General features: G+C 44.9%; 6 protein-coding genes across 9 annotated transcripts; 2 read left to right on the top strand and 4 right to left on the bottom strand.

The window, feature by feature from the left end:
- The first annotated feature begins 535 nt into the window (after positions 1-535).
- LOC6574119 (cytochrome P450 315a1, mitochondrial) lies at positions 536-2,720 on the top strand. 2 transcript variants are annotated; one of them, XM_032733867.2, is made up of 6 exons: positions 536-927; positions 987-1,196; positions 1,266-1,471; positions 1,528-1,889; positions 1,952-2,158; positions 2,223-2,720. In XM_032733867.2, the coding sequence occupies exons 1-6, from the start codon at positions 704-706 to the stop codon at positions 2,553-2,555; spliced, it is 1,542 nt and encodes a 513-aa protein (XP_032589758.1). In that variant the 5' UTR covers positions 536-703; the 3' UTR covers positions 2,556-2,720. The 2 variants fall into 2 exon arrangements, with proteins under 2 accessions (XP_032589758.1, XP_032589759.1); XM_032733868.2 differs by lacking the exon at positions 2,223-2,720 and having other exon boundaries at positions 1,528-1,881; positions 1,952-2,149.
- Positions 2,551-8,359, bottom strand: LOC6574120 (ATP-binding cassette sub-family C member 4). Of its 2 annotated transcripts, XM_002000142.4 has the most exons (7): positions 7,811-8,359; positions 7,617-7,748; positions 6,646-6,800; positions 4,847-6,585; positions 3,903-4,788; positions 3,139-3,841; positions 2,551-3,082 (listed from the first exon to the last, which is right to left on the bottom strand). In XM_002000142.4, the coding sequence occupies exons 1-7, from the start codon at positions 7,993-7,995 to the stop codon at positions 2,731-2,733; spliced, it is 4,152 nt and encodes a 1,383-aa protein (XP_002000178.1). In that variant the 5' UTR covers positions 7,996-8,359; the 3' UTR covers positions 2,551-2,730. The 2 variants fall into 2 exon arrangements, with proteins under 2 accessions (XP_002000178.1, XP_043864283.1); XM_044008348.1 differs by lacking the exon at positions 7,811-8,359 and having other exon boundaries at positions 6,646-6,777; positions 7,617-7,741.
- A 433-nt stretch (positions 8,360-8,792) lies between these two features.
- LOC6574121 (sphingomyelin phosphodiesterase 4) lies at positions 8,793-11,748 on the bottom strand. The gene is made up of 7 exons (XM_002000143.4): positions 11,647-11,748; positions 11,287-11,586; positions 10,414-11,213; positions 10,066-10,335; positions 9,679-10,000; positions 9,361-9,618; positions 8,793-9,293 (listed from the first exon to the last, which is right to left on the bottom strand). The coding sequence occupies exons 1-7, from the start codon at positions 11,677-11,679 to the stop codon at positions 8,991-8,993; spliced, it is 2,286 nt and encodes a 761-aa protein (XP_002000179.2). The 5' UTR covers positions 11,680-11,748; the 3' UTR covers positions 8,793-8,990.
- A 218-nt stretch (positions 11,749-11,966) lies between these two features.
- Positions 11,967-23,235, top strand: LOC6574122 (RNA helicase aquarius). Its single transcript, XM_002000144.4, has 8 exons — positions 11,967-12,191; positions 12,254-12,731; positions 12,793-13,139; positions 19,398-20,432; positions 20,485-20,936; positions 20,993-22,208; positions 22,268-22,636; positions 22,693-23,235. Exons 1-8 carry the CDS (start codon positions 12,078-12,080, stop codon positions 23,158-23,160), a joined length of 4,479 nt encoding a protein of 1,492 aa, XP_002000180.3. The 5' UTR covers positions 11,967-12,077; the 3' UTR covers positions 23,161-23,235.
- On the bottom strand, positions 13,141-16,481 carry LOC6574123 (probable G-protein coupled receptor Mth-like 5). Of its 2 annotated transcripts, none has more exons than XM_032733825.2 (6): positions 15,689-16,481; positions 14,682-14,809; positions 14,450-14,620; positions 14,218-14,396; positions 13,644-14,147; positions 13,141-13,584 (listed from the first exon to the last, which is right to left on the bottom strand). In XM_032733825.2, exons 1-6 carry the CDS (start codon positions 15,927-15,929, stop codon positions 13,326-13,328), a joined length of 1,482 nt encoding a protein of 493 aa, XP_032589716.1. In that variant the 5' UTR covers positions 15,930-16,481; the 3' UTR covers positions 13,141-13,325. The 2 variants fall into 2 exon arrangements, with proteins under 2 accessions (XP_032589716.1, XP_002000181.2); XM_002000145.4 differs by having other exon boundaries at positions 13,644-14,144; positions 15,689-16,479.
- LOC6574124 (putative inner dynein arm light chain, axonemal) lies at positions 23,154-24,248 on the bottom strand. Its single transcript, XM_002000146.4, has 2 exons — positions 23,685-24,248; positions 23,154-23,625 (listed from the first exon to the last, which is right to left on the bottom strand). Exons 1-2 carry the CDS (start codon positions 24,052-24,054, stop codon positions 23,246-23,248), a joined length of 750 nt encoding a protein of 249 aa, XP_002000182.1. The 5' UTR covers positions 24,055-24,248; the 3' UTR covers positions 23,154-23,245.
- Between the last annotated feature and the right edge of the window lie 71 nt (positions 24,249-24,319).

The raw sequence follows: 24,319 nt of genomic DNA on the forward strand, positions 1-24,319 counted from the left end.
ATATATGCACATAAGTATATTTATTTTTGTGTGCACATATTTATGTATGTATATTTATGCAAAACCAAAACAATTCTGAAAGAGAACCGAGGAACGCTTGAGCTTGGAGGAACGTGATAATCAAAAGAAGTACGAGGAAGAACAGAGCCGTATGTTTATAATGTTTGGAACTCTTCAACGTTCGCTCGCCGAAAGCCGAATCTTCGGCCGCTCTGCGCAATTTGCATGGCCAGCAATATCGAAGGCGAACGCATTTTCAGTCCACTCAGCATCTACTTTCGTTGGAGTTTCGTTTATTGGATTTGCGCATACTATTAAGGCACACTGGCCTGAGGGACGGCCAAATAGGCGGCAAGTATCTGTCTGATAATATAGGCAGGTAGTCGAGCAATTTTGCCAAGCATTACAACCAAGGTGCCGCTGATCTTATCGCGCCTTTGAATGCTCAAAAACTCGGCCTCTTCGTCTTCGTCTTTACTCTTCGCATTTTCTTTTTTATTTTCGACCGTTATCGGTTATAAGGCACAAGCCGGACAGCATGTCGAGTCAGTTCTGTGACTGGCCTTGCCCTTGTCGTGCCGTGGTGAATTGGACTCAAAGTCGAGTCGTGGGAGAGAATCGTGTCGGCACTACGAGTATATCGCTGCCTGTCTGCCAGCTGGGCGTGTCGGAGTGTCCCCTGGCCTGATCTGGTTCCCAGGAGATGACCAAGCAAATGCTGTGCCGCGGCGGTCTGCTGCGTTGGGTTGTGCAACTGCTCCGAACGCTGCTGTTGCGCATTATGTCTCACTTTAAAGCCGAGCTGCAAACCAGCTATTCAAGCCCCAGCCTGCAGATTGTGCCCAAATATGTGCCCATACCACGCGTCAAAGGACTGCCCATTGTGGGTACACTGTTTGATTTGATAGCAGCCGGCGGTGCTCCGCAGTAAGTGTTAAGATTTCCTTGAGCTGAAAGACAGTTATCTGAAAACATTCTCGATAAAGCCTCCATAAATATGTGGATGCCCGACATCGGCAATACGGAGCTATCTTCCGCGAAAAATTGGGTGGCACTCAGGATGCAGTGTTCGTATCGTCCGCGAATCTAATGCGAAGTCTCTTTCTGCAAGAGGGTCAGTATCCACAGCATCCGCTGCCGGATGCCTGGACGTTCTATAACAAGCGACATGACTGCCAACGTGGACTCTTCTTTATGTAAGTGGCGCATAAAATGAATTGCAAATCGCACTTAAAATTCGATTCGTGAATTGTAAATTTGAGCAGGGAGGGCGCTGAGTGGCTGCACAACAGGCGTATACTTAATCGGCTGCTGCTCAACGGTAATTTGAATTGGATGGACGTGCATATTGAGAGCTGTACGCGCCAATTGGTTGACAGATGGCAAACGAGCATCGAGCAGGCAGCCGCAAATGGAGAACATTACGAGCTGCCAGACCTGGAGAGGCAATTGTATCGTTGGTCCATCGAAGGTGAGGCCATAAAACAATTCAATTGAAGATCCATCAGTAACTGTTGAATCCATCAGTGCTCTGCAGCATCATGTTCGGGTCGAGAGTTTTGAACTGCTCTGAAATGCAATGCGCCCTGGATGAATTCTCACAAATCGTCCACAAGGTGTTCGAGCACAGCTCGCGGCTGATGAACTTTCCTCCCAGGTTGGCTCAACTGTTGCACCTGCGCATCTGGCGGGACTTTGAGAGCAATGTGGGAGAGGTGCTGCAGCAGGGTGCATCCATAATAGAGCTCTGCATTAGCTTGCAGCGAGCGCAGCCGCCGTCGGAGCAGGAGCAGGAGGAGGCCTTATATCACAAGCTGCAGGCAGCGGCGGTGCCCAGCGAGATGATCAAACGAATTTTCGTGGATCTGGTCATAGCAGCAGGTGACACGGTCTGCAGCTGAGCAGTTTAACCCATCTCTAGTTACAATAATTTCCTATCAATTCCCCACAGACCGCGTTCAGCAGTCAGTGGGCCCTGTATGTGCTCTCCTGCGATCAGCCGCTGCAACGTCGCATCGCTCGAGAACGAGCTGCAGCTGAGTCGCAGCTGCTGCATGGCCTGATCAAAGAAGCACTACGACTGTACCCAGTTGCCCCATTCATTGGCCGCTACATGCCGCAGGACACACAAATAGGTGGCCATTACGTGGAGAAAGACGTGAGTTGTCCGCAGTCACTTTATACCCTTCGAATTGGACTGATGATCAGCATTTCTATTGCAGACACTTGTGCTCATCTCTCTCTACACATCCGGCCGGGATCCGGCACACTTTGAGCAACCGCTTAAAGTTCTGCCCGAGCGCTGGATTCTTGGGCAGACGGAGCAGGTGCATCAGTCGCATGGCACCCTGCCTTTTGCCATTGGCCAGCGCTCCTGCATCGGCCGACGCGTTGCCCTAAAGCAACTGCACATGCTGCTTGGCAAGTGCGCCTCGCAGTTCAGCATGCAGTGCCTCAATGAACAGCCGGTGGACTGCATCCTGCGCATGGTGACTGTGCCCAATCAGACCTTACGCCTGGCCCTGACCCTTCAACCGAAAGTGGCAGCACTCTAATATCGATTGGGGCTCATTTATAACCATTCTTCATATCCAATACACTAATGCACGTGAGGGGAATTAACTAAGCTGTAGCCCATACATATGTAGTTAACACACATCATTGTAATCTTATGTCTAATTTATGTTGGCTTAGTAGTAAAGTAAAGTTTTATATGCAGACTCGAGGTCTCTACGATGGCACTTGGTTGTCAACGAGAATTCCTGCAGTTCGCTCCAGCAGCATGAGCAACTGTCTCTCGTCCGTTATTTTCTTGCCGCCTGGCTGCAGCATTTCCTGGAATGATTTGCTGGCCAGCTGCCGCAATGCATCGGCCTCGCCGCCAGTTGCCTCCACCATCTGTGTAAGTACTCCGTGCGGTTTCTGTAGCAGCACATGTGGTACATCAAACTCCACTGCATTGCCGGCGTCCATTACTACAATGCGATCCGAGTCCATGACAGTGTGCAATCTGTGTGCGACAGTCAAAACTGTACAGGTCTGAAACTTGTCACGAATCGTACGCTGGATCAGTGAATCGGTGCTAGAAGGAGAACGGGCTTAGTAACTACGAACTGAGCATGATTGAAATATAGTTACAGTAGATCCACATTTGCAGTTGCTTCGTCCAGCACTAGGATTTTATTGTTGCGCAGGATCGCACGTGCCAAGCAAAGGAGCTGTCGTTGACCCACACTGAAATTGCTGCCACGTTCGGTGACCATGAAGTCCAGACCACGAATCACTCCTCGCAGCTCAACAGCTTCGAGAGCAGACCACAGTTTCAAGTCGGTGTACCGTCCAAAGGGATCCAGATTATACCGAATGGTGGCCGAGAAGAGCACAGGATCTTGTGGTATAATGGAAATGCTTGTACGTAGTGTCTCTAGTGAGATGCTGCCCGTCTCGATGTCGTCTATGTAGATGTCACCATCAATGTATGCCAGACGAAAGAGTGCCCCAATAAGCGAGGACTTTCCTGCTCCCGTGCGACCCACGACTCCCACCTTCCAGCCGGGCTCGATAACTAGATTGAGATGATTGAGCACAGCTAATCCATTTGGATCATAGCGTAAGCTCATGTCCCGAAATTCAATCTTTCCATGCTGTGGCCAAAGTGGGGAAAGTTCATTGCTATCACTGTGCGGCGACTGCTCCTGCTCCAATTCCGTGTACTCCAGTACCCGTTCAACACTTGTCATTTGCTGAAGGGACTCGGCGAACTCTCGAACGCAATATTGAACCATGCCAGAGAGAAGAATGGCTTGAGAGATGGCCAAGCCAACATTGCCGCTGAAAGTGGCTGAGAATGGAAGAGTTATTTCAGGTTATTTCTTAGGTTACTCTCAGACTGACTGACAAACCTCCGCTGAGCCCCATAAAGCTAAATGTAACAGCTGCCAGAAATACCGAATTGATTGTATCCACCCACAGTCCAAGCGCCGTGTTTGTGGCCTCTGCCAAGTGCCAAACGCCGCTGTGCACATCCTGCAGCAGATCGAATTCCCTGATAGCTGTGCTCTGCATCTGGCGAGAGCGTATGATCGAAATGCCAGATAAAGTTGATGTCAAATGTGAAATCACGGGACTTCGGCAAATTCCCTCCATGCGCTTCAGGTCCTGCGAGGGTCGCAGATACACCTTCAGTATGAGCATATCCAGGACAGTTACAACCACTACAGCGGGACACAGCATCGGATTGACAACGACAATCAAGGCCAATATACCGAATATAACCAAACCATGTTGTATGAACTCGAGCATATGTCGAGGCAGCCATTCGTCCATGGTGCCAATGTCCTTCGAGAAGCGATTGAGTATTCGGCCGGAGGTGTTATTGTGGAAGAACCGCATGCTCGCATGCAAAATGCAACGGAACATTCGATTGTGCAAGACTTTCGATGCATGCATGCATGCCTTGAGAAACAGGTAACCGCGAAATGTAGTCATGAAGACCACACCCAAAATGAGACCTCCATAGATGTACATGCACTCATAGGTGCTCAGACTGGTGGGCTCGCTTTGGGAGCGAAGATGCTCCTGCTGCGTCCAGAAGTTGGAAAAGTAATCGGAGCCGCTGAAAACGATTTGCGATAGCAACATGATGCATACCATGAAGCCAATGCCCAGCAATGAGCTGCCCGCCTTGAAGTATTCGAGGAAGACTCGTGCGGATACCCCTCCCGTTGCCTGAGTCTCAGCTAGGCTATTGTCCTTTTCAGGGACCTTCACATCCTTACCACCTTCTACCTACAATGCTCAGTCAATTAATAATAAGCAAGATTAAAGAGATCGACTTAAAACTCACCAAATGGCTACTCTGACTGCTATCCCTCCTCGTGCGTTTTCTCAACGGCATAGAATCATCGGGAAGAGCATCAATGTCCTCTTGCTCATCGTGATCTTCAGGTTCATTGGGTGGCAGAGCGTGTGCCTGCTTTTCAGCGTTCAAATCTTCAGTTCTTACAGGAGTTTCTAGTAATCTTGCTAAATCCACATCGCTATTGATGATGTCCTGATAAGTGCCCTGGGCAACGATTTGGCCTTGCTCCACTACGACAATCCAATCGGCTTTTGGGAGGAAGTGCACCTGATGAGTGACCAGAATCCGAGTCGCCTTCTGCTGAGCCAGTCTGCCACGGGGTCCGATCACCTCGTCGAAAAGATGTCGTCCAACATGCGCATCGACCGCGCTCAACGGATCATCCAGAAGGTAAATGGATGCATGCTTGTAGATGGCACGAGCCAGACTAATGCGAGCTCGCTGGCCACCCGATAACGACGCTCCGCGATCTGCTAAGACGGTCTCATCCCCATCGCGTAGTTGCTGGAAATCAGTAATCAGAGCACAAGCGCTGGTGACATCCACGTATCGCTTTTGATCGTATTTCTCCCCAAAGAGAATATTGTTTCGCACCGTTTCACTGAACAGCCAAGGCTCCTGAGATGCATAAGAGATCTCGTCGTGCACAATGAGACTGCCATCAATGATTGGCAGTTCTCTAAGTAGCAACTGGAGTAGCGAGCTCTTCCCTGATCCAACGGAACCTATGATGGCACAGAGCTGGCCCTTTTTGATGCGTAAATTAACATTGCGAAGCGTGTGCTGTCGTTTTTCCTTGTCCCAGCTGGCATTAATGTTATTTAGAGCAAGAGAATCCGTTGCTGTGTCACCTTTTCGTGGACCTTCCAAACTTTTTTCCCGTTCCTCCTGCAGCAGAAATGTCTGAACACGAGCTATAGAGACCACGGCCTCGGCTCGCAAGTTAATGGCGAGGGGAAAGTAAACGGCGGCAACGAGTTGCAGTGTGTTGTAGTAAATGACCACGGAGAACACAAAATCCGCCGTAATGCTCTGACCCATGAGGACGGCTGCAGCCAGGGTCAGAAATAAAGTTGTGCGCTGTATGAAAAATCTGGTCGTGCGCTGAAATCCATATAGATAGTTGGCATAGCGCAGCTGCTTCACCTCACTGCGCCTGGCATTTGAAACCACAGTCTCAAAGGAGTTCTCCCAGGCATACATTTTGATCACTTGAATGCCCTGCATAAGTTCGTTCATTATGGCCACCCGCACATCTGTCCGCCGTGCAATGCGCTTCCTTAGAGTTGCGGTCAACTTGCTCAGGGCCACTTGCACTGGCACCGTCTTCAGCAGCAGTCCCAAAACTCCGATCAGTGCTGGAACCCCAACTTGCAGCCAAACAATGTAGCAGGTGACCAGTGAGTGGATAGGCAAGATCCAGATGTAATGCGCAAACACTAAGGCATAGTCCAGTCGGCTTACATCGTTCGAAATGAGATTGATTAGATGACCAGCTGGCGTACCGCCCACTGTGCGCATGGAGAGTCGAAGGGTCTTGCGATAGACCAGCGAGCAGCAGCCAATTCTCATGCGAGCGCCCATCAAACGTTGGCGCAAATACAGATGATGCCACAGAATGCAGGAGATGAAATTGATGGCCACCAGCCACACGCCAAGACTGTAAACATTGTACCAAATGCCATCCGACGTGCCTAATGACCGAGTTTGGTTGGAGCTGTTGGCTAATACGATGTGGAAACAATCAAATGATGTAATTTGTGAATATTTTGACTTCTACTTACTGTCGACGACATTTTCCGGCGAGGATATATTGAATGTACCCGACGAATTATTATTGAGCAATTGAGGCTGTTCATTAATTTTATATAAGACAGTTTCTGCCACTTTTTGTTGCAACTGCAGCAGGAGCTGAGCTAGAATTGCAGCGATCAGCATTCTATAAGATGCGCGTATTCATAAATGATTCAGCTTTTAAACAAGTAAGAAGACTCTAGTCGAGACTGCTCGACTAGGAGATACCCTGAACCCTCTAACGTGATATTCTAATCACTCTGCACTTCTTTTCGGCACACATACACACACACGCCCGTATTAGAGCGCACTCTGCTAACTGCGCAGTAAGCAGCGACTGCGCTTGGGCTGCGCTGCAGTGTGGGCAACATTATAAGAATTAAATTGTTGATTAATTTAATTTCTAGACGTACAATCTTAATAAAACGTTCAGAACATAATCATAATCATAATCGTCTCTAGTACTTGAAATACGCCTTTTACAAAGGTGAGGGTGAGGGGGTGGAAATAAGGGTGGGGGGTAAATTACAACAAAAATCGAAATTATGTAAAATACATATAAGTCTACATTTAAAATTTGGAAGCTCTAGCTCGAAAGGTGTTGGAGATATAATTAAATAACTAGCTTTCGATAAGGTTTTTAATCGATAATAAAATATCGGGGGTAGTTATCGATATATAGAAAAAAACTATATGCGCGTGATATACACGGACCTAGGAAAAAGAAAAATTCAAGTCTCTAGCTCTTATATCTTCTGAGATCGACGCGTTCATACATACGGACGGACGGACAGACAGACGGACAGGGCCAAATCGACTCAGCTCGTCGCCCTGATCAAGAATGTATATACTTTGTGGGGTCTGCCACGCCTCCTTCTGCCTGTTACATACTTTTAACAAAACCATTAAACCCTGATTTCCCATTTTCAATGGGTTCAGGGTATAAAAACGTATTACTCACTTGAGTGCAATATATATGACGCACAGAATGCCATTGACTACAAATGGGGTCCAGAAGCATCGCAGCAAAGCATTGCTAAGTTCGGGTTTTCTTGACTTTCGTTGGGCGGTCGCTAGTTCCTTAAGCCATTCACTGGAAGCGAGCATATTTCAATCAATTGAAATAATTCTATCCTGATAATAATAAATACTCACTGCTCCAGTCGATTACCCAGCTGTTCGGAGTGATCTTCCTTCAGGCACTCGGTCAGATCGTCCGCATTGAGACCCTGCCGGCATCCCCGTAATAACAATGGCACAGACCAAGCGAATGTTAGACGGGATAGAATACTGGCTTGCGCACATGGATTTTTACGCGAAGGTTTGGCACTACAATCCATTTTTAATTCGAATTTTTAATTTGTGCGCGGAGTGCACAGCACGTCCGATCGCTTTAATCTCGCTGAAAAAGTGTGCCGCCGTCTCACACAGCTATACGCCCAGCCCAAAATAATCTTATCGTGCGCGCTGAATGTGTAAAATCCACAATCTTTTGAACATAAATGCAATTTAATATAATCTTATAGCATAATCTAAATGCTGAGCACTTCACGAATTATATACACTTCACTTCATTACATTTCACTTCCTTCACTTTGCATAGTAAGCTGTCACCTGACTGATGAATTCCTACGCCTCAATCCTTATCCTTATCCTTATCCTTATCCACGATAAGCTCATTAGGATTGAAACTTGTGATATCTAAAAATATTTAATTATATACATACATATATAAACGATACGAAACAAATACTTGTTTTGTTTTGTATTAATACACGTATAAATTTATATAGCATATATATACATCAACATTTATTCCAAGAAATTTGTGTAAACATTTTATACGGTTTTTGGAATTTCGCGAGTGCAACAATTCTATTTATAGGTCTATAAACAAAATCAAATTTGCATCATGCAATACGCACCATACAAAATAAAAAGATTGCTGTATTCAATATTTGAGAATGCCATTGTTCATCAACTAATTCAATTATTTATAATAATTGTGTGGCAGCTTTTCACTGCTAATGGAATAGTGACGATGCGTGCTTGACATAGCAAAAATACAAGATTAATCTTTATTTATTAAAAGCGATAAGACATAGTGAATACTATGAACATTTAAAAAGCCGTCGAGCAATCGGTAATGATGAGATAGTTTATTCATAAGCTTTTCACTGTGGGAAACGTTCAAAATGTTAATCATTTGTATAGTTCACTGCCTTCAAAGTCAAAGTATTGGCCAAATTTAAATTACATTTGCAGATTACACAAAAAGCTCGTTCAGGTTTTAAAAATATATAAATTTTATAATCAGAATACATATATAAATCACTTATGACAACAATGCCAATATCATGCAGTATATAAGGAGCACTGTACAGAGAAGCAGTAGGCCAATTATTGCCTCACCGCACCACAAGTGGCCAAAACACAATGCAAATATCATCAGACATATCGAGGGTATGGAGCCGAGCGGTCGTAGACTAACGCGCGGTGGTAGCTGCTTCTCGTAAATATCCACGTTGCCATTGCTTTTTTCAAACCACTTTTCTGTCATGGGCGCGTACAGCAATTGGCGTGAGAGCTTTCCATAAAAGTCGTCTCGCTCGTAAAAAGCTGCTATTCGGCTGCCATACTAACAGGAATTTTACGCAAATTAGCATCAATTGGATCCCACAAAAAACAGGGTGCTGGGCACTTACTTTGTTGTTGATAGCCTCCGATATACGGTGCAGCAGTCTCACCAGCGGTTTAATCTCGTTTGACTTAATTGGCAGCAGCGCAGGATCGACTGTGGGCTGCATGTTGGAGGTATTCAGTGACATTTGATGGGGAGTCAACATTGATGCATCCAGCACGTCATTCGAGTCGAAAAAGCTAAAATCTTGCAAAGAAGGGGAAGCCGGCGGACTCGGCTCCGCTGGTAGGGTTTCGTGCATAGACAATGTGCTCGGATCCACCTGATGAAATATGTAGTTTTACTTTAAGAAACACAGACAACTGGGACAAGAGGGACTTACATTGAAGGTGCGACAGAATGCATCTATACACTGACGGAGCACCTCGGGTATGCGACTCAGATCACGTAGCATTATTTCATCCTGCGTTGTCTCGCCAAGAATCTTCTTCAATAGATTTTTAATATAGCCCTCTGAACGTTGTCGGTCCATAATCTCCTTACGCAGCGTACTAATTATATTCGTCAGCACAGAATTTCGTGCCATGCTTATGCCAAACAGAAAGCTTTGAATTCTCGAATGCATATGCTCACTAAAAAGCAATGGTATATTGGAGCTGACCAAGGGATTCCATTGTGCATTGTAGGAACTGTTGTGTGATTTGCTGAAATTTAAATGAATGAAACCTGATTGCAGTTGCAGCAGACACGATTTGCAAATCAAACCTACTTCAACATATTGACCTGTCGCTGAGGCGAGTCAAAGCCATAAGAATTGCCCGAGTGCAGTCGCTCGAAGCGCTGTAATCGTTCAACCAAATCCTGCTGTGCGAACGTTTTGGCCAGGCGATGCAGCATGTAAGCATTACGATATACCGAGTAATCCAGTCGCTCAAATCGAGGCAACAGCTGCATAAAGATATGTGTATAAACAATCAGATTGTCTATTATGAAGCCGTCGTAGACAGATGTAATAGGTGGCTCATAATTTATTCCCATGCTGCAAGAGAAGAAAAGAGAATATAAATATGAATATGAATATGAAGGCAATTGAGACTTCTCAAATGCTACCACTCACGTTCGATTGGTAGCGCCCATAGTGTAGCGCCACGGTTGAATGTAGCTCAGCCAGAGCTCCAAAACGACACTCAACGAGCTGTCCAGCGGCCAGCGATCGATCAGACTGCAGAGGAAGGCATAGATGCGCCCCTTAACCATGTTTAGGGAGAGTTTTCTCAGCTGACAGAGCGGACTGTGATCCATACGAGAACCATTGGCAAAGAAATGTATCTGCTTGACAAGCGTACGAACGCCTCGCACAAACTCGCTGCTGGGCAGATGGTGCTCCGATTCGACGTCATAACGCAACCAAATATCAACGAAGAAATGCACCACAGACTCGGAGCGCCAGGTATAGATCCGGCTGGCAGTCGCATGGCCATCCGCCGAAGACTGCGACGACGTGTTTGCCACCCCTACACTTTCAGCCTCTCCATTTTCGTTGCGATAAGAGCTGGGCAGCTTAAGATAACGCAGCTGCCGCTGCGGCTGCAGCGACGGAGCGGGCAGCTGTTGCGGCGCCTTGACACTGTTAGCATAGTTTGATGGTTCAATGTTGGCATTTGGATACTGGGGCAAGAAGTTATCCAAATACTCGGCAACCAGCAGCTGATAGACTGTCTTCGTCCTCTCGCTGTGTATCTGCATAGCAATGGGATTGATGGTGTGCAGAGGCTGCAGCGCGTGCAGCACAAAGTGAAGCATATAGAAGTCGAAGGCGTTGAGGGAGAGCGTGGTCAACTGATGCTTTATAGGGTCGATGTTGATGAGATCGGAGTAGAACATTGGACCCCCTTGCAGCATGCTTATGAATTTACGCTGTGAATAGAGAATATAAGTTATGTTTACTACAATATTCAATGTTCAATATTCGATTTAATTAATTACCAACCGGCAATAAATTAATATCTATTTCGAATTTTGTAGTCTCGTTTAGCAGTCGATGGCAGATGTGCATCCAAATGCCGTTCACAGCAAAGAATTGATGCAGCCTGTTGTAAGAATGCACCGCATTTTCCAGTGTTGTCGTCCGTAATCCCCATCCCAGCGGATTGCTATTAACTCCAAATATCGAGTGGACAATGAGCGGGTAAATGTCCTGAATTTGACGAATGGTGCAGCGGTCGAATAATAACTCCAGTTGTGCCAGTTTGTCAAGCAGCGGAAGGCTGAGCACAGCCAGTATGTGGCTCTGCAAATTTACTCGTAATTTTAATTAATCAACCACCGTTAAATAGCAAATTCTACTTGCATTTATATTTTCTGGAGGCATCGGCTGAGACATGCTGTCGGCGTTTGAACTATGACTCTCAAACTATTTTTGTATCAAACAATTTTAGCAAGCAGAATAGCGTTGCCATTTGTGTCTGTGTCTGTTATCGATAGTGTAATTGAATGATGGAAAGGTGAAGGTGACACATAAAATAAAATCGTTTAACATAAGAATTAGAAGAAATTGCAATATATATTTATGTGCCTCTTTACTTTAAGCATTACTGTTAATGCTTATGAGCTTAGTAAGCTTGGTCAATTTTATTCAGGCAGGGCTGCAACAAAATATTTATTTTCTTTTGTGATATTTTATCGGTTGCTTCGTACGGTCATATTGTTCGCGGCCGGCATTTGTTTTGACATTTCGCAAAACTTTTTATTTGTAGTTTTGTATAATTTTCAAACATCAAAATGAAACGCCGCAGTCAAACAAACGCGCAAGCGACCAAGGAAGCCGACAAGAAGTCTAAGGAAAAGATTGGTACACTTACCCTGGATCAGTTCAGCTCTGATGTTATTTGGCAGGTGGGTGCTCCGCAAGACCTAAACGTTTACACATTATATGTGTTGCATTGATGCTGTTTTAGCTGGCATCACAGTACTGGTCGCCTGAGACTAAGGACAAACATTTGCCATATAATGCTGACATCATAGAGCGCATATATGCGGACGAGATTTCTAGTGGAAAGGGCAGCGCACGTCGCATTAATATGCTAGAATTTAGCCAGTACCTGGAGCAGTATTTGTGGCCCAACTACAAGCGCAAGTCGGCTACACACGCACACTTAATGTCTATCGTGATTATGTCAAACGAAAAGTTTCGGGAGCGCGTCGAGGTTTGGAATGTGTTTGAGCAGTTGCCGGAGGAATTCCCGGGATTCTTTCGTCACGTGCTGGAGAGCTGCTTACCCGACCAAGCGACAAAGCAAAATAAGAGCACAATGCGCGAGCGGACAGCATTGCTCATGTTTCTAAATCACTGTTTCAATAGCATGGAAATCGAGCTTTGTCGCGAGCAGGCAAAACGCCTCGTCTCCCTCTCTATGTGGCACTGCCTACAGCCGCGTATGTAGAATAAATCGTCTGCATGTATATATTTATTTAAATTAATGTGTAAAATTTGTAGGTCGTCGCGAACAAGAGCTGCGGGAGGTGCCCGAATGGCGCAAATACTGGAAGCGCTTGCAGAAAAAGGAAAAGGAGAATGTAAAGCCCGATGTCATGTGGGAACGTCACTTTATGCAGAATCTAATCATAGACTTTTTGCGCATACTGGAGCGCATTCCATTGGAAGGTGATCTCAATAGTAACGTGGTTCATTACTGCGAGCGCTTCTTGGAATTTATCATTGACTTGGAGGCTCTGTTGCCCACGCGTCGCTTCTTCAATACCGTGCTGGATGATTGCCACCTGATTGTGCGCGCAGTCATGAGTCCATTGGTGCAGCGGGAAGAGGGCAAACTATTTGGTCAGGTATGTATCAGACTTTTTTTTAATTATATCTTCTATAAATTAGCTTTAAGTACAATTCCCAATGTTTAACATTGTTAAACTACAAAAACACTTAGCATAGCTACGAGTAGATCTTACAATTAGTTGATGAAAAACTAAGGCCCAGACTCAACTATAACTTGGCTTTGGAGCAGGGGTGGAGGGCACTCAATATTCGTTGCCGTTCATGTAGTGCATTTCGTCACCCCAATCGTTCGCTGAGGGCGGCTCATTGTAGCAGCAGGACTTCTTCAGCAGATAAGTCACATGACGCTGCCTCAGCACGCATATGTAGAGCAGCAGCGGCGCCTGGAACGCATTCACTATGATATGTGCATAGAGCAGACCGTCCAAGGCAAGCCATGACATGGTCAGAAACAGCCAGGAAAACGACATCACTAGCAGCATTAGTGAGAACATGATAAAGCTGCAAGACAATTAAATTTATTCAATATCGATATGGAGGATAGACGACATTCAACTCACTTGGCCTTCAGCTTGTGTGCAATTCGTCCGTAGACGGTGCGCCGATTGATCAGTTTCCGCGTGGTTACATAGAAGAATATGTTCACTATAATCGTGCATGCAATGGGTGCAAAGAATATGCAAATGCCGAGCCAGCCAATCGTCTGCTGCTCGCCTCGCATGTTCTCCTTTTTGTACGAGTCCGCGTCCAGGAAGAAGTGTGCAAATACAGCGAGCACAGCCATGGTGGCCGTGCAGCCCCAGGCATAGAACGAGTAGTAGCAATACTTACGTCCATCGGTGACACGCAGAAATACATTCCTCGACCGAAATGTTTTCCATATGTAGTAGCCGAAGCTGTTCAGCCAGAAGAATGCGGCCAGAAGGCTGAAGCAGAGTATTATATCAGCCACAATGAAGCTGACGTGATTTGTGAAATCTGTGAAGATACAGACCAGGTCTGCCGCCTGACTTACCATCAGGCACATGGCTATCGTAGTCACTATATTCCCAACCAGATCTCTGCTAAACGAAACAAATGTGTCAATGAATAACATTATACATATAGTACTCCATATTCAACAACTGATCTCACCTTAGTGTGGGCAGTATGAAATAGATAATGGCGATGATCAGCAAGATAATCAGCGATATGCCGTGGAATAGGGGATTGAGTATTTTACGCAGCAAGAAGTTCGAATCATTCCAATTATTCTCCTTCCTGGCCAAACAGATGTGCGCAAAAAGGCTGTGTTTATGCTCTGGCGAAATGGCCTGAAATATACAAATTATTGTTGTTGTTGTTGTCGTATATTTAAAATACAAACCTTATCGAGGCAGTATTGACCCTGCTCATAGTCGTAGAAACGTGGCTTTTGCGCCTCAGCCAAATCCTCATCATAGTCCGTCTGCACGCCGCGCTGCTCGTCAGCCTCGTCCTCTGTATTCGTATAGTGCCGCAGTTTGCCATCATCCAAGAGGACCAACTTGTCGTAGCTCTGCAAGGGAAAATCATAAGTTAGAGCAGTTCCAATTGTCACTGCAGTTAGATGTGCTTACCCCCACATAGTCCAGAACAGGCCACATCTGTTTGTTGCCACAGTTGGGCAGGCCTATAACGAACTTAAAATGGGCCACTGGTCTGTTCTGATCGCCACTGTAGCTGGTGAACATCGGCTCGAAATAGTCTATTAAAGGCAAATACAGATATACGCATAAGGCATTAGTGCCGGATCGCATTAATTGAATAAGAAGAAGAAGAAGAAGAAGAAGGAGAAGGAGAACGGAGCGCATCAATAGAGCAACGGGGCAAGCACAGGCGAACAAAGCTAATCATAAAGCACTCCATGTCTATAAATATTTACGTGCTCAGAGGCAGCACAAATCCAGATTCTCTTGGACATACACACGCACACACACACATGCATAGACACATATATATATAGCTGCATTAACAGCATCAATTGACGCCAGACAATATTTCAGTTTCCAATATTTTCTGCAAGTTGCGTTAATTGCTTTAGCTTTCATTTATGTAGTTGATCATGTTGCATGATATAGCAGTCGAGTCGAATGTTAATAGAGGTCTTCGTATTTCTTTGAGTAGTCTTAATTGATATGTGAGAATTTGGTGCACTCCGACTTAAAGCTAGCTCGGAGGCTGTCTAGTATGAATGATACTAATAGATAAATAAATAAATATCCAACAAATCAAAATTAGGCGTGAACTGTTGAGTAAGTTATACAAATAATAGCGAACTTCTTAAATGCTTTGCTCGAATGGAAATGCGCCCAGTAAATCATAAATCATGTTAGCTCTGTTTATGAAAGAATAAAAAAGACTTTTGGCTAGCTGCGCCCATTCGGTTGCCCTATTGATTGCCAGCTAATGTGGCATTTATGTTTGGCCATATGTTGCATGCCAAGAGCCAAAATCCAATAGAGTTGAATGACCAAGCCGACAGCGGAGTTGAACTAATTGTGATTGGCGTCGCCCTTGACAACGGTCGAATGTTATGGAGTATTCCCAGCTATCCCAGATATCTGTTGAGGCTTTGGCAACTTACCCGTCTGGTTGACCTGCTGACACGTATTGTTCACGTGGATCTCGAACTTCTCACAGCATTTGTTCACCAGCACCAGATTGGGATCGTGGGCGACTGGCACTGCCGCCTGTATTGAGCTGTTATTGCCCACATGAGCGGAGACGGCAACGGCTAGTAGGGCGGAGAGAAGGGCCAGCAGAAGGCAGCTGCACTTCGCCAGGTAGGGCAGAATTTGCGCGCCAAGCGTAAATACGAGCATCATACTCAAATACACACAGCTAACTCAGATACACCTACGGACACAGACACTGACACAGATACACGTATTCGTACTCAGAGTTGTAATCGAATGCGTCATCAAAGCTGTGGCTGATGCCGGTTTCGAGCCAAGATCATGACTTGCATGCCAAAAACTCAAGCCACAGCAGACGACGAGCGAGAGTTTCTTTTCCTCACTTTTATTTCTTTGTAGAGTTCAACACAAATGCAAACAAACACACGTTTAGGGTTTCCGGGTGAATATGCAACTAAAGCTAAAGTCAAGCGAATCTGATCGTTTCACATAGTCTGCCGAATATACACGAGATACTATTGCTTATTTGATAAACAACTTTTGTTTGCCCTTTACACAGCAAGCGCACAAATTCCCAAAGACAGCCAACCGCTGCGAACGACAACTGACTGAGACTGCGGCTGAGAATGTGAATATGACTCTAGTGCGGCTCTCCCTCTCTCTCTCTCTCTCTTGGTTTGCCTGTGGAGCGCGTCGGCTCGCGCTCTTAACTTCTAGTGACTAGCTCAAGCAGACTGAGAGAGCAGCAGCAGTTGGCACTCGCTGAGTGTAGAGTTTGCTTCCCCTCTGAGTCGTCTCTTCTGCTCACCACATTCCACAACAGCAACCACCAAGCACGACAAATCGTTGAAGCAGGGCTTTGAGTTAATCTCGTTCTCTCCCTCTCTACATACACAAACTCAAGCGTTTTTCGTTTGCTTTGTGTAAATTGAACAACGGAAATTATCAATTGGAGCAAAAGAGGCGACTCAAAGAACCGGCAATTCCAAATGTGTGTTTGACTGCGTGTGTGTAGGTGTGTGCATGTTTGTTGTTTGTTTGCCTGTCCGTGTGATGATGTGATAAGACGCCAAGGCACTCCATCCACAGAGTTCGTATATGGCTGGCGTCTTTGTGCATCCCATCACAATGCATCTGCAACTGCAACTGCAACAACCCCTCGTTGCCATTGAAAACTCGTGCCTTGTCTTTCATTGCGTCCCACTAGTCATCACTTGGGAGTAGAGGCAGAAGCGGAACCCCAATATGTTTGTACGCGCGTCTCCCTAAAAGAATCCCTTCTCATATCACACCTACCACAAACATACAATCTACACCCATATATTTTCAGTTTTCACAAAAATCTCTGTGAAGAGAAGAGATTTCATGTCATTAGTGTGGGAATTTTTGTCCTTCTAATATATAAATATATTAAATATCATTCACATATCTTGTTTCTCTGCTAGCCTAATAAGGACTTCCGTCAACTGGACAAACTGCTTTTTGTTAACTTGTTCGTATAATTAGCGTTCTACACTCTCCCAATGCCAAGTTAAGGTTGACATTTTGTAGACTTTACGACTCGCACAGCTCTTAGTGTATTGTCCAAAATGATGACGTAGTGGAATTAAGCGGCTATTACAGACCGCCTCCAGGTCTCTCTCTCTCTCTCTCTCTCTCTCTCTCTCTATAGCGTCATGTTACCTGTGCTAGCGACTCGAAGAGAGTTCTTTCTAGATGCTTGTGTGCGACTCTATATATGTGTTTGTAGAGTTCTGAGCACAGGTAGTGGTAATAAAAAATACGTTCCATTCAATGCACGCAAAGCAACACAGGAGCGGTTCAGTTAGAGGCGTCCTAATAATGATGACTGCATCAGATGCATGTACAGTACCGAGCAAAAATGAGTGAATGTTTCACAACTTTGACTTTCATCACGCATAAAAATTAAACCATACAAGCAAATTAAGATTTTGTTTTTTATACTTGTTTATTAGTTTGTTCTTAACAAATAGAAAAAGTTGCAACGCTAAATCAGCTAAACTCAATTAATGAAAAATAAAAAACCAAAAAAATCCACATAAACTCAATTTTGCACGTTTCATAATTGCCAATACTTTGGCTCTTCTACTTCTCTTCTCAGCCGAAATCATCCAGATTTCCCCATAACTTTGCTCCTGGGGTATTCTTCTTAGTCGTAGATTGAGCATGTAGATTTACCGTTATCTTAGTCCTTTTAATATTCTTATTTGTAAAGCGATTTGAAGCACATTTTCTTTTCGCAACAAATTTAAAATAATTGGTGAAATATAATTTTAAAATGTGGAAAATTTCAGTCGACATTGAAAATAGTGGTGTGTGCCTGACCGGGAAGGGATTTCCTTCGCTTATTATTGCCGAAAAGCTTTGAATCAGCCAAAATTTGACTCCGAAAACTCAAGTCAAAGGTTGCAAAAAACTGTTCTCGGGCTCTGATGCTCGCCTAATGATGTCGAAAATTAAGAAAAACAAGCTGCTAGCACCAAAGGGTGTTTCTCTAGTAATTAATAAAAATGTTAGCAAATGGACTGCTAGAAGAGAAATTCGTGGCTTCGGATATGTATCATTCGTTAAAAAACAAACCTGCATTGTCCGAAAAGAATATGAAGGCGCGTTTGAAATTTGCAAGGGATCACAAAAACTGGAGCATTTATGATTGGAAACGAGTTGTTTGGTCAGATGAATTAAAATTTAACCGTTTCCAATCAATTGGAAAGCAATATTGCTGGTGCAGACCTGGGGAACGCATTCAACGACATCATGTAAAGGAAATCGTCAAACATGGCTGCGGCAGCATTATGGTTTGGGGATGCTTCTCTTGGTAGAACGTTGATCCTCTACATAGAGGAAGGATTATATGAATATTCTTCAAACCCATCTTCCCAAATTCACTGATAAATGTGCGTGTCCCCACAGAGAAAAGGGTTTTAACAAGATGGCGATCCAAAACATACTGTAAAGATTATTTAGGAATGGATAGGAAAGCAGAATTTTAAGCTAATTTTCGCTCCATACATATAGAGTCTATATATAAATCCTATCCCGACTTCAATCCTATTGAAAATCTGTGTTCAATAGTGAAAAGACGGCTGGGACAGTATGATGCAGCCCCAACGAACATTGACAGCTTATGGGAGCGCGTAGAAGCGGAGTGGAGCCAATTTCCGAAAGAAATGATTCAAAGTTTGGCTGAGAGCATGCCAAAAATAGTCAACAAAATTATTGCTAATAAGGGTTTTAGACTAAATATTAAAAATGTTTAGTTTTTTTTAGTTTTTAGTAGTTTTTTTTTAAACGTGCAAAATTGAGTTTATGTGGATTTTTTCGGTTTTTTATTTCTAATTTTTTGAATTTTGCTAATTTAGCCTTGCAACTTTTTTGTATTTGTTAAGAATACACTAATAAACAAACACACAAAAAAATTTGTTGATTTGCTGGTATGGTTTAATTTTTATGCGTGATGAAAGTCAAAGTTCTGTAACATTCACTCATTTTTGCTCGGTACTGTATATGTAATATACAATATCATGTTTCTGTTTTATTGCTAGTATATAATCGTTAATATTAATAATTATTACGAATATCGATATTATATTATAATGATCTAATTGCTAACACTGTCCAAAACATTCTATATAGCTCTTAGATATGCTCAAGTTTTACACCCGTTTCGAAATCAACGATGTGACGGGCAACTCGTTGACTGATCATGATATGACCCAGCTTCATTATAAAAAGATTACGTCTCTACAGCGCGCTGTGTTTGCCAAGTTCTCTACGTTGCGCATCTTTGCATTATCCAATGTGGCGTCAGTTGACACTCGTGAATCGCTAGAGAAACATTTTGGCGCATTGGATGCAGATGGGCTAAAGCAAATAGCCACCTTTCTTAATCTTGTGCCCGAGGAAGCCGTGGAGCCATTCGAATGGCATCGCTTGGATGAACAGTTCCTGCGTGAGCTGCTCATCATGCGACATGAGAAACGATGCTCGCAGCTGGAAGCGCTGAACGAGATGCCGCTGTATCCAACAGAGCAGATCATTTGGGATGAAAATTTTGTGCCATCCGAATATTATACAGGCGACACTTGCCTGGCTCTGCCCAAGCTAAATCTACAATTCCTCACGCTCCACGATTATCTGCTTCGCAATTTTAATCTATTTCGTCTGGAGTCCACCTATGAGATTCGACAAGATGTTGAGGATGCTGTCAGCCGGATGTTGCCGTGGCAGTCGGAAGACGGTGATGTTGTCTTTGGTGGTTGGGCACGCATGGCACTGCCTATCACCAGCTTCGCTGTGGTCGAGGTGGCCAAGCCGCATCTGGGCGAGAAGAAGCCATCGCGAGTGCGTGCCGATGTGGGGGTAACGCTCTCAGTACGCCGCGAGATTAAGGAGGAATGGGAGAATCTGCGGAAGCACGACGTCTGCTTCCTTATCACGGTAAAGCCCACGATGCCGTACGGCACAAAGTATAATCCCCGGGAACCGTTCATACCTCAAGTAGGTTTGGTTAGCGTGCGGGGCTGCGAGGTGGAAGGCATGCTGGATGCTAATGGGCGTGTCATTGAGGACGGGCCAGAGCCGCGGCCCATGCTGCCGGGTGAGCAGCGAAGCTATCGAGTGTGGCTGGACTCCAATCAGTATCGCATGGACATGGACGACTTGCAAGAGGTGAGCTTAGAATATCATCAGTTGGTCGGTAATGCTTACTTGATTTATTTAGGGTGCCGACGACGTCTATGAGAGTTTCAACATTTTGATGCGTCGCAAGCCAAAGGAGAACAATTTCAAAGCCGTGCTGGAGACCATTCGGCATCTTATGAATACAGAGTGTGTGGTGCCTCCCTGGCTACATGACATACTGCTAGGCTATGGCGATCCGGCAGCGGCTCACTACAGCAACATGCCTAATCAGGAACGTACTCTTGAGTTCAATGACACCTTTCTTGACTACGAGCATCTAAAAGCCAGTTTCCCCGATTACGAACTCAAATGCGAAGCGCCTGAGGAAAACAGGTCCCCGCCCTATCGTCTCACATTTGAAGATGTGGCTGAGCAGCGTGACAGTGATACGGAGGAAATGGAAACGGATCAGCCGCGCATTTCTAAATCAATTGTTGTACAGCCTTATAAATTCGAGGCGAGAGGTCCCTATCCTAGCGACAAACCCAAACAGTAAGTGTGTATGCCAAATGTATAGAAACAAAACCTTATTAAATTTGCCTCCCTAGGAATTGCATACGCTTTACGCCCACACAAATCGAGGCGATACGCGCTGGCATGCAGCCGGGTCTTACCCTGGTGGTTGGCCCTCCTGGCACAGGAAAAACAGATGTCGCCGTTCAGATTATCTCAAACATTTACCACAATCAACCCAATCAACGCACGCTGATTGTGACACACTCAAATCAAGCTCTGAATCAGCTGTTCGAGAAGATTATGGCTCTGGATATTGATGAGCGGCATTTGCTGCGTCTGGGTCATGGTGAAGAGGCGCTAGAAACCGAAAAGGACTTCAGTCGCTATGGACGTGTTAACTATGTGCTGGCCAAGCGTATGGATTTACTTACTCAGGTTCAGCGATTGCAGGAGGCGTTGAATGTTAGCGGCGATAATGCCTACACCTGCGAGACGGCAGGATACTTTTATCTGTACAATGTGATGGCACGTTGGGAGAAGTTTCAAAGTCAAATGCTAGCTTATAGTAAGGAAACGGATATGATTAAGCTTTGTGCGCTGTTTGAAGCTGAATTTCCGTTTTCCAAGTTCTTTGCCGATGCGCCACAGCCACTCTTTAAAGGAAACAGCTTTGATAATCTTATGAGCATAGCTCAGTCTAACTTTCGATATATATCCGACATATTCACCGAACTGGAGGAATTCCGCGCCTTTGAGCTGTTGCGCACAGGTTTAGATCGCTCTAAATATTTGCTTGTCAAGGAGGCCAAAATCATTGCCATGACCTGTACACATGCAGCGCTCAAACGTAAGGAGCTCGTGAATCTAGGTTTTCGTTATGACAACATATTAATGGAGGAGTCGGCGCAAATCTTGGAAATAGAAACATTTATACCGCTACTGCTGCAGAATCCGCTGGACGGTCTCAATCGCCTGAAACGCTGGATTATGATTGGTGATCATCACCAGCTGCCACCCGTCATTAAGAACATGGCGTTCCAGAAGTACTCGAACATGGAACAGAGTCTGTTCACTCGTTTGGTTCGCCTGGGCGTACCAACTGTTGATTTAGATGGTCAGGGACGTGCACGTTCCAGCATTTGCTCGCTTTATAGATGGCGCTACAAGAAACTGTCAGACCTGCATCACATCTTCCAGCATGATGAATATAATCACGCAAATACTGGCTTAGTCTACGATTATCAGCTTGTTAATGTGGAAGATTTCAAGGGCGTGGGCGAAAGTGAACCGAGTCCTTATTTCTATCAGGTAAGTGTAAATATTATTGAATATTCATGAAAAATTGATTACCAAGCTTTCTCAATCAGAATCTTGCTGAGGCGGAGTACATCGTTGCTCTTTACATGTACATGCGTTTGGTTGGCTATCCAGCTGCGAAGATATCAATTCTGACCACCTACAATGGACAGAAGCATCTCATTCGCGATGTTATCAATGCTCGATGTGGTAACAATCCGCTTATTGGTTGGCCGCACAAGATCACCACCGTGGACAAGTACCAGGGCCAGCAGAATGACTTCATCTTAATTTCATTGGTGCGTACAAAGGCTGTTGGCCATTTGCGAGATGTGCGTCGCTTGGTTGTAGCTATGAGTCGAGCACGTCTCGGATTGTACATCTTTGGACGCGTATCGTTATTCAAGAATTGCCTGGAATTACAGCAGACCTTCAAGTTGGTAAGTGGAGCAAGTGAGAAATGCTAGACACCGAAACTAATCTAAGTATATTCCAGCTCATGCAGCGACCATTAAAGTTGCGCCTGGTGCCAGCCGAAGAATATCCAACCAAGCGACTTACGAGCGAAACGCCATCTGACGATGTTTGTAAAACCATAGAAAACATGTCTGAGATGGCGCAGTTTGTCTATGAGCTTTACATGACTAAAATGGAGGAGCTCAAGAAGACGCTGCCCACTGAGGAAGAGATGCAAGCCATGCGTAGCCAGCTACCAAAGGACGATGCAGATGATTCTGATAACGATGCATCAGCGATTGCAACGGAAGCCAATGAACAGCCGCCTCAGAAAAAGGTAGCAAAGGATAATACTAAAAAGACGCAAGAAGCATTTAAGCCCACGCCAATAGTTAACGAGATCAACGTAGACGAGCCTGAAATGGAACAGCAGGAAACGCAAGGCCAAGAGGCTGACGCTACCACTACAGAGCAGGAAACTGTTGAATCGAAACAGGAAACTTCTTAGCGGATGCACATAACATTTAATTCCAATCATTTTTAACAATTTATTAAATGCGGCAAAATGACCGCACACACATAATATACCCCTTTTACTTCTTCGGTGCTGTAATGCCCTCCAGCTGGGCCTTGAGCTGTGCATTGGTCTTCTTAAGGAATGTGATCTCCTCAGTGAACTTCTTCTCCTCGGAGGCGCGCAATTCGGCATTACGGCGTTCCGCTTGCTCCTGTTTCATTTTCATGTCGGAAATGATTTCCTCCAGAGCTTCCTTATCTGACTCCAATGTCTTTACACGATCGCGCAGCATTTCCTTCTCTTCGTGTGCCTGCAGAGCTTTTCGCATGCCAAACGCCACAGAGCTACAGTAGAGAGTTTCGTAGGCTTCCATAGACATTGCAATCTCGTCACGAATGCGCAACAGGAGTAATCCGCGCTCCGAGCAATTGATTGTTACCTGTCGTATAATCTCATCTGTATTAGGAAACTTATTATAGTGTGTATGAAAGTAAATTCAGCATATAATAGTTCACCAAAGCACTGAGAGTAGAGCTCGCGACGAACGGGGCAGATGCCCGTCTCGCGGGCCTGTGTTTGCTGTAGGCGAGTATCCAGCATTTCCTGTAAATTGATAACATCCTGGCGAGTGGCCGGTGTGCTGGACACAGACTGCTGCCACAATTGACCATCCTCTTCCCAGCAGCGTGGAGGTAATATAGAGTTCAATATCTCCTCTGTCTCTTTCTTGGTATCTAGAAGAGCGCCTGCTGTTTGAGGGCGCTTCATTTCCATCTCCGTCAGCGGAGCGCCCTTCTTGTCCGGATGCTTGACAACCAGCACCGGATTATTGTAGCGGACCAGGGTCTGGAAATGGCCCACATTTGCAATTTCCATTTCATCCATCTTGCTGACTTTGGTGCTCTTCGATCAATTTCAAATCAAAACAGAAAAACAATAAGGTAATCTATGGAAAATATAATTGTGTGTATTCGATCCGACGTGTTCAACAATTTTTGTTGATTTGAAAAGCTGAAATGCCTGTATTGGGGAAACATCGAAAAGAGGCCTGAGTTTGTTTATTGTTCCTAGCAACTGTTACAGTCGAGCAACGGAGAAAACTTTTGTTTACCAGCCAAATATCAACAGGTGGAAGGGGTTTGTTAACCAA

The sequence above is a fragment of the Drosophila mojavensis genome, unplaced genomic scaffold (genome assembly GCF_018153725.1).
Source record: "Drosophila mojavensis isolate 15081-1352.22 unplaced genomic scaffold, ASM1815372v1 contig_277, whole genome shotgun sequence".
In the NCBI taxonomy this organism is placed as follows: Eukaryota; Metazoa; Arthropoda; class Insecta; order Diptera; family Drosophilidae; genus Drosophila; species Drosophila mojavensis.

Excerpts from the sequence above, each read along its gene's own strand:
- LOC6574119 (XM_032733867.2), top strand. The coding sequence starts at position 704 with ATGACCAAGCAAATGCTGTGCCGCGGCGGTCTGCTGCGTTGGGTTGTG. Across the intron at positions 928-986 it reads GCAGCCGGCGGTGCTCCGCA|CCTCCATAAATATGTGGATG; the intron begins GTAAGTGTTAAG and ends TTCTCGATAAAG. Across the intron at positions 2,159-2,222 it reads GCCATTACGTGGAGAAAGAC|ACACTTGTGCTCATCTCTCT; the intron begins GTGAGTTGTCCG and ends TTTCTATTGCAG.
- LOC6574122 (XM_002000144.4), top strand. The coding sequence starts at position 12,078 with ATGAAACGCCGCAGTCAAACAAACGCGCAAGCGACCAAGGAAGCCGAC. Across the intron at positions 20,433-20,484 it reads ACATGGACGACTTGCAAGAG|GGTGCCGACGACGTCTATGA; the intron begins GTGAGCTTAGAA and ends TGATTTATTTAG. Across the intron at positions 22,637-22,692 it reads TACAGCAGACCTTCAAGTTG|CTCATGCAGCGACCATTAAA; the intron begins GTAAGTGGAGCA and ends AGTATATTCCAG.
- LOC6574120 (XM_002000142.4), bottom strand. The coding sequence starts at position 7,995 with ATGGATTGTAGTGCCAAACCTTCGCGTAAAAATCCATGTGCGCAAGCC. Across the intron at positions 6,801-7,616 it reads GTCATATATATTGCACTCAA|AATGCTGATCGCTGCAATTC; the intron begins GTGAGTAATACG and ends CGCATCTTATAG. Across the intron at positions 3,083-3,138 it reads ACTGCAAATGTGGATCTACT|CACCGATTCACTGATCCAGC; the intron begins GTAACTATATTT and ends TTCTCCTTCTAG.
- LOC6574124 (XM_002000146.4), bottom strand. The coding sequence starts at position 24,054 with ATGGATGAAATGGAAATTGCAAATGTGGGCCATTTCCAGACCCTGGTC. Across the intron at positions 23,626-23,684 it reads GCTCTACTCTCAGTGCTTTG|ATGAGATTATACGACAGGTA; the intron begins GTGAACTATTAT and ends TTCCTAATACAG.
- LOC6574123 (XM_032733825.2), bottom strand. The coding sequence starts at position 15,929 with ATGATGCTCGTATTTACGCTTGGCGCGCAAATTCTGCCCTACCTGGCG. Across the intron at positions 14,621-14,681 it reads CTGTTCTGGACTATGTGGGG|AGCTACGACAAGTTGGTCCT; the intron begins GTAAGCACATCT and ends TTTCCCTTGCAG. Across the intron at positions 13,585-13,643 it reads GCACACAAGCTGAAGGCCAA|CTTTATCATGTTCTCACTAA; the intron begins GTGAGTTGAATG and ends ATTGTCTTGCAG.
- LOC6574121 (XM_002000143.4), bottom strand. The coding sequence starts at position 11,679 with ATGTCTCAGCCGATGCCTCCAGAAAATATAAAT. Across the intron at positions 10,336-10,413 it reads ATGGGCGCTACCAATCGAAC|CATGGGAATAAATTATGAGC; the intron begins GTGAGTGGTAGC and ends CTTCTCTTGCAG. Across the intron at positions 9,294-9,360 it reads CGGAGGCTATCAACAACAAA|TATGGCAGCCGAATAGCAGC; the intron begins GTAAGTGCCCAG and ends AATTCCTGTTAG.